Consider the following 13264-nt stretch of genomic DNA (forward strand, 5'->3'; position numbering starts at 1 on the left):
GGCCTGCAGCTGCAGGGCTTGGCACGCATAATATGCAAGACCTTCCTTCTCTGGCCCAGGGCTGCCCTAGGGAGGGGAGCACCCCCACATTCTCACAGTTCTTAGCAGCCTTAAGGAACTTAAGGGACTCTCACTGAAGGCCAGCGTTTCCTGAGGAAGGGAAGGGAAATCTGGCCATAGTGGCAGTGTTCAATACATGGTTTTCTGAGAGAGACATGCAAAATGGCTCTTGGAATACGCTACACAGGAGAATGAGGAATCTGTAAAATGTCCTCAGTGTCTGAGAAGGGCAAAAGCCCAACATAAAGGGACTCCCTGGGCCAAAATGGGAAAACTTGAAGCATCAAAAGCAACAGGAATGTCAAAAACCTCACAACACATCAAACACACTAAAATTTAAAATTTCAAAATAATATTTCTCATTGATTTGGATTAGTTGCTAAGATCCTGATTTGTTACTTTGAGATTTTATAAATAAGTGAACACAAATAAGCACACTCTTTCTCAGCACAGACAGAAAACATATTTCAGGGTAACCAAGTATTTCACGAGCAGTGATCCTCCCCCCAGTGAAAGTCTCAACGATAAACACAGGAGATATAATGGAAATCCGTGACCCTTACTGAAATCGCATGACAAGTAACAATCATCCTTGTCACTGGCGCTATGGGGGTGGGAGGCTGATGGGGAATTTTATAAGAAAGGGCTTCATCTTTCCCACCGTCACATTCTTATGTCACCCATGAAGACAGCAGGTGTGACGCCGCCCTGGGCCAGGCGGTCGTCAGTGGAGCTCTTTTTACTACCAGGTCTCTAGATATCACGGAGATATTCTTCGATTCTCACAGAATAGCAATGGCATCTACCGGGTAGAGGCCAAGGAGACTATCAAACCTCCTAAATTAACACAACACAGTTGCCAACAAGACAGTTTCAGAGGAACTGTGGTCCGGAAGCCCAGCCTACCCGTCAGTCAGCAGAGTGTGGTGCAGGCAGAGGCAGGTACCACACGACAGACACCTGACACGATCAGCCAGCTCCCACTTATGGGGAGTTCCACCCAGCGGATAAACAAGGGAAACAAGAGAGATGCTTAGTAGGGTAGAAGTTTAGACAGACTTTAAAAAAAAAAAATCCAATGAATGAACCTTGTCTGGGTAACAATTCAAAGAAAACCACATAAAAAGTTATTTCTGAGACAACTGTATGACTTGAACATTGGAATGTGTAATGAGCAAAATAAAGGAATTACTATCAGCATTCAGTGCAATAAAGCCACTATGATTATTTTAAACCTCTAATTGCGATGCCTGCTGGCGTGATTATTCTGAACACGATACAGAAGAAAACAAGAAGCAACTGGAACGAGACTGCAGAGAGAGCAGCGCTAAGGGCGAGGAACGGAACATGGGGGCTCATTATGCCTGTCTCTACTTTTCATACGTTTCAATTTTCCAAAATAAAAAGGGTTTTATTTTAGCAACCATAGATAAATGAGAGAGCTATACAAAGGAACAATAATCTGAATTAACAACTGGCTTCTGAACAGAACAGGAGGCAGAGGACAATGGAATAGCAGTCCCAATAGGAAGAGAAAATAACCAGCAGCTAGAATTCCATACAAAGGAAAACCACTTTTCACAACAATGCCGGGATACAGGTTATCCAGAGAAAGTCCCACTGTCAAACTCCTTTAAAAAAAAAAAGTTAGGAAATGTGCTCTTTAAGCAGAAGAAGGGAGGGAAGAAACCCAAAATACGATCTGAAATATAGAAGTAATGAAAACTAAGAAGGAATAATGAGCCCCAACAAACGAACGGTGAAAAATACCAGGTAGAGACGGTCAGGAGTAGCCAATCCTTGGCTAATGCAGCACACCCGTCTACACAGTTCACAGCCCAGAACTGTGCGGCTGGGTCCCCCACCCCACAAAAGCCTCATCTTGATCTAGGTACAGTTTACAATTTCTAATTGGGCCATGCTCATTACTATCTTAAGCCACCGCCACAGGCTGGGGACCCCTGAGAGAAAGTTCTGCTATTTGGAAATTCAAACCACCCTGATGAATCAGATAAGGAACAATGAAACTTGAAAGGCAGGCTTAAAACAAAAACAAGCTTCAAACGCTTGTATATATAATCAAAAGAATCCTTACAAGTGAAATCTAAAGCTTAAAATGCACAAAGTAGAAAAGCCCAAATACCATGAGCGGAGGACATCAAAAGGAAAAGGGACATTACAAGGCAGAGAAGAAAAGAAAGGAGAAGAGGGGAGCTGGTAAGAGCAGTAACTAACACGCACAGAACAAAGACAGCCGGGAAGACCATGACAGTGACTTAAGCAGAGACTTTAGAGAAAGAAAGGGCTCAGAAGGATGGAGGGAGGGACATCAGGAATCAGACAGGGCTGCTGGTGACCCAGGGCTGAAGTCACAGATATCAAGAGATTGAAAAAGGAGAATCCCAAGTTCAAGAGTGGTCAATGCCAGCCCAGGCCACCTGGTAAGGCCTCGGACCCTATCTCAAAGGAAAAGGTAAAAAATTCTGGAGGTGTAGGTCAGTGGCAGAGCACTTGTTTACACATAAAATAAATCCGGCTGAGGAGCAGGAGACTGCTCTGCACAGATGTGGCAGCCTCTACACTTCCATTTCTCCCTGCACCCTTCACAAGCCGTACGGTCAATAAGGAAAGAGAACAAAGTCGTCCCTACCTGACATCTCTCACATAGAGGAGATCTAAAAACAAACAAAACCAAAAAACTATGAACTTGGACACAGAAGTGAACGATCTTGGTTTGAACTCAAGGGAAGAACTGAGGCTTGGGTAAGAGCTTCGTTCTTAAACTTTATGAACGCCATGAGCAGACAGAAGAACGGCAGCACAGTGGGGCTCTGAGCAGAGGTCAGGCCCCATTGCCCAGAGTAACGGCTGCCATGGCAGGGGCTGCTAAGGAGTCCAGGCCCATGCGGCAGAGTCAGGGTTCCTTCCTGTAAGTCTCAGAGGAGCGGGAGACTTCACCAAGTTAGGCTGTCTTCAGGTTCATGGGGACACAGGGAGGCAGGGAATTTGGGGCAGGAATGTTCCTAGGAATATTCCTAGTACGGGGGTGGGGGGAGGGACGCGAAGCAGACTAGCACTGTCTAGGCAACAATCTAGTCTGGACTCTAACAGGAAATGGGAAGATATACTGAGAACTGAAGAAGCAGGCAGAGACCAGGGGGAAGGAGTATTAGAGTCCTGGTGACGTGAGATTCGGACATCACTTGATGCCTGCCCTAGAAGAGAGGTGCCATCCTTAACAAATAATAGTAAGAATAGGTCTGAGGCCAGGTGAATCAGACCACTGCACCCAGGAACTTAAAAGCAGGGGACTTGGTAAGTGCCTGGGCCTGAAGGAAGCCACCAGGACCCTGCTACTGAAGACGAGGATCACTACAAAGAGGGAGCGAGCCACTGTATGCTGGTGATTTCGGGGGCTGAGGTCAAGGGCACAACAGAGGTATTTGGTATACTGAGTGCTAGAATAATGAAGAACCCCACCCCAAATCCTGACAAAGATGCTATATTCCACTGCGTCAATAGAAAGGGAACCTGTGGAACTAGAAAGCAAACCCACTGCCCCACACGGCTAACGTGCTCTACAGAACCAAATGCAACTGCTAGGAAAGAAAGAAACAAAACCAGCACAATGAGGACTGCCCTTACTGTATCCTTATCTGAAGCAGTCTCCAATATGCACGGCTCCTATAATAAGAAAACAGAAACTATTTAATGAAAATATTACATACACACACACCTGTAATGAGGAAGAAAGTTAAAACAGCTCTCAAACGCGAAATGATGACTACAATACACAAGCCAATTGCCACACGAGAAAGAGGGCCATAGACCTAACAGTCCCAGGGGAGATCGGTGGAGACCTGAGAGATGAGATGACAGCTCACCAAATTCAGGAGAGAAAAGTGAGAAAAACAATCAAACTAAACAATAAATTCAAACCATTTAGAAATTGCAAGGAGCCCCCAGAGGAACGGGGGCCAAAAGTCCTGCAAGTGGGAAAGATAGACTAACGTGCATCACGAGAGCAAATATCAAATAAGGAATGAGCTTTAAAAAGGGTTAGAAAGCTATGCAGGCAGCAGGCAAACCCAGGGAGAACTAGAATGTCTAATATACAACAACAAAACAATGTGACAGAACTAATCATTAAAAATGTAATTCCAGAAATTTTTCCTGAAATTCGGTATCATCTACCAAATGACTTTCAACACAAGTGCCAAAGTAATTTAATAGAAAGGGGGCAGTCCTTTTTTAACAAATGGTAATGAAGCAATTGGAGATTCGGCAAGGCCCAGGGGTGGAGAGATCCTTAATCTTTACCTTATGCCACATATAGAACTTAACTCAAGATGTGACCTTCTGAAAAGATGGAGTTAAAGTATCCTCCCCTTTCCACCTGGTGAAGCACATTGGACAGACATGATCTGGAGAGAGATTTTGAAGTAGGAAGAAAACGAAGTTTGGCTTTGGAACCTTGGAACCAAGGAGCAGCACAATAAGAACGCTTCCTTTTCCGGGTTTTATTGTATGCCTCATATATCCGGACTTGGCTTGGAACCCATAAACATCAAGAGGCACAGACCTGAAAAAGTCCCAGTGAAAGGCCTAGGAAACAAGCCTAGCAAACCAGGTCTTACAGGCAGCAATCGCTCTACTACGGCCAAACTCAACAGAAACAAAACAAAACAGAACAAAATGGTAGTCCTATTTCTACTCACACCAGCACAGACCGAGGAAGGAGCCTACCTCTTTACCTTTGCCTGGAAGCAACCCAAAGCCCGGGTTGGAGCTGGAGTTGGAGTGCGGGTGGAAAGCCAGGAATTACACACACCACCAGTCAGTGGGAATCAGGTCCACCCTGCTGTGCGTGGCAGTCACATAGGAGCAGCAGAGACCTGCTAGGGAGCTGGTACACTCACCTTAGGCCAACAAAAATGAAGGGTGTCTTCCACTCATGCCCCTAGCAGCCAAGCCAGAATCTACTTCCCTACCTCAGCTGAGGCTAATGAGGCAGTTGTCCACTTTCCTCCTTGACAAGCCAAAGCAGAATACCTAAACAAGACTCAGAGGCTCAGGATATAATTCCAAAGTAGCTAGGTTTCGATAGAAAAATTACTGTCACACCAAGAACCAGGAAATCAACCTGAACAAAAATAAAAACAAACAAACAAACAAAAACCAACCAGTAGGCCCCAAGAAAATGGATGTTAAGCCTATCTGACAAAGACTTTAAAATAACATCCCAGAAATTCTTAACGGACAGTTGAAAAACAAAAAATTTGAAGCAAACAAAAAGTAGAAAATCTCAGCAAAGAAACAGAAGACCTAAAGAACCAAGCAAGGACTTTAGAATTAAAAAACATAGTAACTAAAATGAAAAACTTGACAGACAGGGCAGACTCGACTGTAGAATGGAGGACACAGAGGAAAGAATCCATGAACTAGAAGAAAATAGAGATTACCCAACCTGATCAACAGGGAGAAAACATACTGGAAAAACAAACAAAAAAATTTTAAAAAGAAACCAATAAAACCAATAGAGCCCAAGGGCCTTTGGGAGCCCAGCCAAAGATGGAGCATTCATGCCACCAGAGCCTGAGAATGAGAAAAGGGAGAAGCAGAACTGTGGAGGCACTCCACAGACACAAAAGATGAAACAGTTCCAAAGTTTGCAAAAGACATTAACCTACAGATTCAAGAAGTTGAGCAAACCCCAAACAGGATAAATCTGAAGAAGTCCACATCCAACTACATTGTACTCAAACTTCTGAAATATAGAGACAAAAAAAGAAAAAAAGAAAAAAAAAACCCTTGAAGGAGCGAGAGAGAAACGACATCTTACCTATAGGAAGAAAACAACTCGACTGACAGTGGATTTCTCATCAGAAACCATGGGCTCAGAAGAGGCACACGTTTTTTTCAAGTGCTGAAAAAAAAAGAACTGTCAACCTAGAATTCTAGACCCAGGGAAAATATCCTTCAGGAACGAAGGGAACAGCAAGACATTCTTGGATGAGGAAATTAAAGAGAATCTGTCACCTGCAGATCTATCCCCAAAGACTAGCTAAAGAAAGCCTTCCACACAAAGACAACTTGTGAGAGAATATAGAATACCAGAAAGGAAGATGGAATAATAAGAGAAAAATGATTAAATATAACAGTTCCCTTCTTCTCTTCAGCTTCTATGTTATGTTGACAGCTGAAATAAAAACTCAAACACATTCTGCTGATATTCTAAACTTGTGCAGAGGAAAAATTTAAGAATACTATATCATAAACGAGAGGGGCATATATAGAGAAATTTTGTACTGTTTTTAAACTGGCAGAATGAGTAAACCTAGGTAAGTTATATAATAAAATAACTAAAGCAATTACCATATACAATAGACACTTGAAAGTACTATAGACAAGTCAAATTGGACTTTAAGAGAGGCAGGAAAAATAAACTAAAGAAATAAAAAAAATCAGAGAAAATAAACAAAAAACAAAAATTAGATAATAATCTTAATCTCTAATATTACCAACAATTACATTAAATGTAAATGTTATAATGCCAAATAAAAGAATTTCCAGTGAATTAAACCGTGACCCAACCACATGCTGTCTATAAGACATTCACTTCAAATACAACTGTACAACTAGCCTGAAATGGAAAGGTAAAAAGGATCAACTATGCAAATATTATTTAAAATAGCAAAGATGCTACTACAAGATAAGATAGACTTCAAACCACGGAAAGTTACCAGGTCAGAGAAATGCATAACACAATGATAAAAAAGGCTGTTGCACCAAAAGGACAAACCACAAATGTGTTCGTATCTAATAGCAATTCACAAAGGTGAGAGTAACAACTTACAGTGTGAAAGGAAAGGAAGGTTAGATCCAGCGTTATCTACAGAGATTTGAGCATCCTTTTCTCAACACCAACACAGAAAGGCCAGCCAACAGGATGGAGCCAGCCCTCACACAACACCCACCCAGCAACAGCAGAACACATATTCTTTCCCAACTACCATAAACATCTGTTATGGCCTATATCCTGGGCCATGGAACAAAACCTAACAAACTTGAAAGAAAAGAGGACAATACATGCCCATCAAAGGCACGAGGAGTCTGAAGCCATCACAAGGATAAGAAGGGACCAACTATGGCCTACTATGCACACATAAAATTGGTAATTTCAATGATATGCAAAAGTAGAAAGAAGAAAGTCATCCAAAATGAAACCAGTAGCATAGCCCTGCAGGTACTAACTTAAATTCAGATGAAAATGCTTGTCGGGCAATTTCTACCTAATACTTAAAGGACAATTAGTACCCAGCTCAACATAATTTACTCCAGAAATTAGCCGAGGGAATAATTCCATTAGCTCCAAAACATTTTATGAGTCCATCTTTACTTTGACACCCAAACCAGACAAGGACATTATGAAAAAGAAAACTAAAACTGATTGTGGTATCTTGGTCTACGATCCCAGCCTTGGAAGGCTAAGATAGGAGAAATGTGAGCTTTAGAAATTGTAGCATTGAATATCACAACCAGGACATGAAAAAAGAATTAATAAAAAGTGGGGAAATTAAATTATTCATTTGTGACTTTTATGTAGAGACTTGGGAAGGAATCTACAAATACATGTTTGAGGTAAAATACGTCAAGATTGAGTAACGTAGGAAGTTAGAAAAGTAACAACCACAAAATAAAACAAAAAAGAGGAAGATAATGACAAAATGGAAAACCATGATTTTTACAACAAATTATGGTAGAAAAAATAAATTATAATATTGATTTTTATCTTATAAAGATTACAAAGTATACAAGCCACCAACTAATCTAATCTAATCAAGAAAAAAAAGAGAAATCACAGAAATGCTCAGAATTCTAAAAGTGACAAAGGAAAAAAACACTGAACAAGAAGGAAATTAAAGAAAAAGAACTTAAGGCCAGGCAGCGATGGCACGTGCCTTTAATCCCAGCACTCTGGAGGCAAAGGCAGGAGAATCTCGGTGAGTTCGAGGCCAGCCTGGTCTACAAAGAGAGTTCCAGGACAGGTAGGGCTACACAGAGAAACCCTGTCTTGAAAAATCAATCAAACAAACAAAAATCAAAAGAAAAGAAAGAACTTAAGCCAATACTTTGAATAAGTTTATGTAAGTAAGTTAAAAACCCTAGACTAAACATACTGTTTGGTGTGTACACATGCATGCATACACATGTGTAAAGGCGTGCATATGGAGACCACCGATCAACAGTGGGCATCTTCCTTCCTCTCTCTCCACCTCATTCGGGAGACAGTCTCTTCCTAAACCTGGAGTTTACCAGTGAGCTAGCTTGATTGGCAGCAAGCCCCAGGATTATCTTCTGCCAGTCCTGAGCTTACAGGCTCACTACTGGACCTGCCATGGGATCTAAACTAATGTCCTCACACTTGTGGGACAAACTCTACAAAAATCACCCATCTTCCTAGTCCCTAAGTGGGTAATTTTTAAAAGGAAAATTTTACTAAGCTCATCTCAAGAGACAATAAACAGACCAGTATACAAAGATTTACTACCATTATGTAAGTCCATAAGATAGCTTTACAAAATTCTACCAAACACTTAAAGACTGTGCCACAGCACTGACCAGCAAAACACTCCAATTCTTCTTATGAACTAGTAACATTCCACAGGCCGGCTCCTGACTTGAGGAAAATTCCCCAGTCCACAGCCTCCCCTTTTATGATGCCCAGCATTCTAGGAAACGGTATCACTATAATGTTGTCATCGTTACTGCCTGATGTTCATGTAGAAGGGTATGCCCACCCGAACATCATATAATGATTTTAACAGAGAAATGCAGAGAAAAACTCACAGGTAGCAGTCCAAATTCCAGTGGCAGATTATCAGAATCAGGTAGAATGTTTTTGCAAAGAGATGTATCCAAATCGTTATTAATAGCTATTTTAACCAGTGATCAGCAAAATTTATGTTTTATGCCCTAACATGATACTTTTTGACCTGGAAGCTTTTTCATCATATTTTATGAAACTGTGGGGTTCAGTTAGCATGCAACATGGTAATTTTTAGAAACTATTTTAGTGGGAATGGTAATGAATTCCTTGTTTAACACGTAAAAGGCCCTAGGTTTGGTCCTTAACACCAGGAAGACAAAATACAATTTAAAAAAAAAAAATGGCTGTAGTTGGAACAACCAATTTTCAGGAATGCAGTACTGAGGTTGAATATGATGTGACTATATGGCATTAATAACCTTTCGATGCTTAAACACAGGATGATAAAACCACCGTACACACCTCACTTTAAAAAATCAAGCCAAAATCTTAGGAAAAGAATAATAGAATCCATGAGCACATTTCAATGCAAGTATGACTGTCGTAATCTGTGCAATCACACCGGGCTTCACCGTGTGACTTTTGTACACAGTGAGAGAGGAGAGAGGAGAGAGAGGCCCCACAGCGGCCCCTCTTGCCTAGAGGAACCACAGACATGAGCTGGGATGAGCTGGTGCTACCAATCACCACCAGCCACTTCACAAAAGTCTCCTCACAAGCTTGTGCCACTGCTGGGGACCCTAATGATCATGTTGGTCCTGGAGGTAAATGCTCCAAGAGAGTAGCCAGTATCTTTTATTTATCACCTTGGCCAAAGCTTTTCACTATCCCTATGGGGAGAGGCTATTGGGGAAACAAGACTGGCCACCCCATGTAAAGTGACAGGCCACTGTGGCTCTGTGCTGGTGTGCCTCATCCCTGCTCTGTCCAGGAAGCTGCTGTTGCCAACCCACGTTGATGACTGCTAACACCAGTTAAACCAGTGGTCCTCACCCTTCCTACACTACGACCCTTTAATGCAGTTCCTCACGCTGCAGTGACGCCCAAACATAAAATTATTTCCTTGCTGCTTCATAACTGTAATTTTACTACTGTTATGAATTATAATGTAAATATCTGACATGCAGGACAGCTGAAATGTGACCCCAAAGGATCATGACCCACAAGTCCAGAAACACTGAGTTAGGGCTGTACTGTTACTTTGGTGACCAATCCAAGGCCACCTTTGATGTCATCTCCAAGACCTACAGCTACTTGACCCCCGACCTCTGGAAAGAGCCCATATTCACCAAGTCTCCCTATCGGGAACTCACGGTCCATCTTGTGAAAACCCACACAGAAGTCTCCACTCGGAGGACGCAGGCTCCTTCAGTGGCTACCATGTTTTTTATTTATTATCAGATGTAGCTCATTCTATTTTCATACCAGAAAAATAGAATGCTAATAAATAATGACCAATTGAGGCATAGTCCGACATCGCATAGACAGGTCCAGATCTTAAGTCCACTTCTATATATCTCTACATATAAAAGTTAACCAAATTTGTGGACAGGCAAAAAATAGTCTACTAAAATAGGAATTAATGTATACTAGAAACATATGTTTCTACATAGGTCTCAAGTCAGAACTTTTACCTCAGCACAGACGCAACAAGGCCAGGGTACCCAGTAACCTGGATGTTTCCACCAATGCTATCAGATTTATTGAGAGATCAAAAACTTGGAAGAGAGACACACTTACTCACAAAAGTTTTGATAATGTACTAGAGAAAACAAAACATATAGAACTGACATTAAAACTAATGCCTAATTTCAAGAGTCAGAGAAATATGATAAATAATAAATATATAAAAATTTAAAAATCAATAGTCTAGATTTTTTTCCTTCTAGCAGAAGTAGTGACAAGCATCAGATTAACCCCAAAAGGGATAATCACAAACACCAGACAGAGAACAAAATTGGTACTGAACACTTGCAATTTTGGCACTCCAAAGGCAGAGTACAGTGTCTGAGCTACAGTGTGAGACCCTGTCTCAGGAAGAAAAAAAAAATCACACACACACACACACACACACACACAAACCAGGCATTCGGACACTAAAAATCCAAGCCAGAGACCGGGAGAAAATACTTATAAAAAACATTTGATAAAAGACCTCTGTGGAAAATATCGAAAGAGGTGCTGAAGGGACAGGTCAGTGGCTAAGAGCACTTCCTGCTCTTGCAGAGGGCCTGGGCTCAGTAGCCAGCACCCCCGTGGCAGCTCGTGACTGACTCTAGCTGCAGTTACAGGGTCTCTGGAGCCCTCTTCTGACTCCACCAGCACCAGGCATGCACATGGCGCAAAAGCATACATGGGGCAAAACATCCACACGTAAAACAAAAATAAGTAAATCTATATGTGTATGTGTGGACCTTGAAAATAATAATTATTGAACAAAGAAATTTAAAAATAGGCAAAAGACCTGAATAAAAAATCCCACCAAAGAAGATACACAGTTGCCAAGTAACCATAATAAAAATCATACATCATTAGGAATCTGCCAAGGTAAACAAACTCTACTACACATTTCATTAGAACAACTAAAATCCAAAGCACTGGTAACGCAAGGTTCAGAAAGAGGTGAAGCAGCGAGAGCGTCACCACCGCTCATGGGGATGTAGCTAGCACCGCCACCCTGAAGACAGTCGGGGTTCACATAAACCCCAACACAGTCTTATCACATACAACTTCACAATCATGCTTAGGTGTGCACTCCCAAAGTACACCAACACGAACCCCAAACACCTGTGTCTGCTTATAACCCCCAAAACGGAAAGTAACTGAAACACCCTTGACAGGCACACGGGCGGCTGTGGTACACCCCGACAGCGGAATTTCGGTGTGGTAAGAAACCAGCTACCCAGCCACCAAACTCCTTAAGTGCATGATGCTAAAACTTGTTCTTTTTTAAAAGTTAACCTGAAAATCTCTGTGCTCTATGATTCCAAGTATGTGACATTCTGATACAAGGTCTGTGGCTGCCAGCATGGATGGGGCCAACTGTGGACCAAATCCCATTGGGTCCCCGGGCTCAGTCCCAGTCTACTCTAGAGAGGAACAAAGGAGGGGCTGGGAAGACAGACCCATCTGTAGGCATGGCAAGTGAAACAAGAATGGGCCAAGACCAAGTTTTCCTCAGAGGACGCTCAGAGAAACCGGTGGCTAAAGAGCTAAAGGCCACCACCCTCCAGCACTGTCTTCCCAGCATGTGTGACGGACTGCAGGTGTGTGTGGGCACGCGGTATACAGTTCACGTGCTCTACCGCAGAGCTCAGTGCGTTCCTGCCTGCCTTAGGCCCTGCCTCTCTCCCTGGGATGATTTCTTCCGCTCTAGCATCTGTCCTGCCGAGGGCCACACCGGTCACCTTCAAGTTTCTTCTTACTACATGCCTGTTCACTGGGATCTTACCGCATGCTCCTTTCCGGTTTCACACACACAAGAATGAGCAAGTCAGACAAGGGGGTGGGGCTTAGGGCAAGGGTACAGAAGCACGTGAATAGGTAGATGACAGCTGAGATCCTGGTCCTACCCACCACCAGCACTAGCCAAGCAACACAAGATGAAGATTTTGTGGTCGTTCCACCTTCCACTGCATCCGCTGTATCTTCAGCACTCTGACACTGAGCCTGGCGTAGCCAGCAACGTGCAAACGTTTTTTTAGGAGGAGGGACAAAGGTATTTAACATCCACCGGCCTGAAGGGCAACGGAAAGCCAAGAGATATCAAAGGACAGATACTGATACCAAAGAACTTTCTCTCCATCAGGGAGAAAACTCAGAGAGGCAAGCTGGACGCCCAGCCACTGACACGAGCTGCAGGAATGGGGGGGCTGGACCTGCCATTGGTACAGGGAGATACTCACTGGGAGCTACTGCGGTCTCCCCGGGAGGGCCTGTCAGCGTCACTGGGACATGCACTGTGATGCTGGGGTCTGAGGGCTGACTGCCCATCCGGGTGACGTTACGCTGGTTGTCTGCATCTTCTGGTTGTTCCTCCACTTTCTGGAGACAGGTGCTGGGCAGCATGTGCAGAGGGCCCACACCTGTAACCGCAACAGTCTCCAGATCACAGTGAGGTTCCCTGAAACCAAAACGCTCATTAGTCTGATGCAGTAGGTGAGACCCAGCTCCTTACCGCTATCCCTTTATGCAAGGCAAGTAAAGCTTGGGCGAGCAACTCTCATTGTGTTTTGCGTGGTTCGTTACTACACAGTTAGGTTATCTTGCAGTCTAGAGGGAGGGTATAGAGCTGACCCATCTGCTTTTAACAGAGCCAGGCACTATTGGTGTTACAGTTTGTATGTGGATCAAACCCCCTTGCAAAATGAAGCA

General features: G+C 43.0%; 1 protein-coding gene across 3 annotated transcripts in view; it reads right to left on the reverse strand.

Moving 5' to 3' along the window:
• Positions 1-13264, reverse strand: part of Cacna1b (calcium voltage-gated channel subunit alpha1 B) — a 157522-nt gene that overhangs the window by 56939 nt on the left and 87319 nt on the right. For all 3 annotated transcript variants that reach the window (XM_038335865.1, XM_038335864.1, XM_038335863.1), the window contains exon 20: positions 12796-13013. In XM_038335865.1, coding sequence (XP_038191793.1) covers positions 12796-13013 — 218 coding nt within the window. The remainder of the gene's footprint in view (positions 1-12795; positions 13014-13264) is intronic.

Source organism: Arvicola amphibius, chromosome 7 (assembly GCF_903992535.2).
Source record: "Arvicola amphibius chromosome 7, mArvAmp1.2, whole genome shotgun sequence".
In the NCBI taxonomy this organism is placed as follows: Eukaryota; Metazoa; Chordata; class Mammalia; order Rodentia; family Cricetidae; genus Arvicola; species Arvicola amphibius.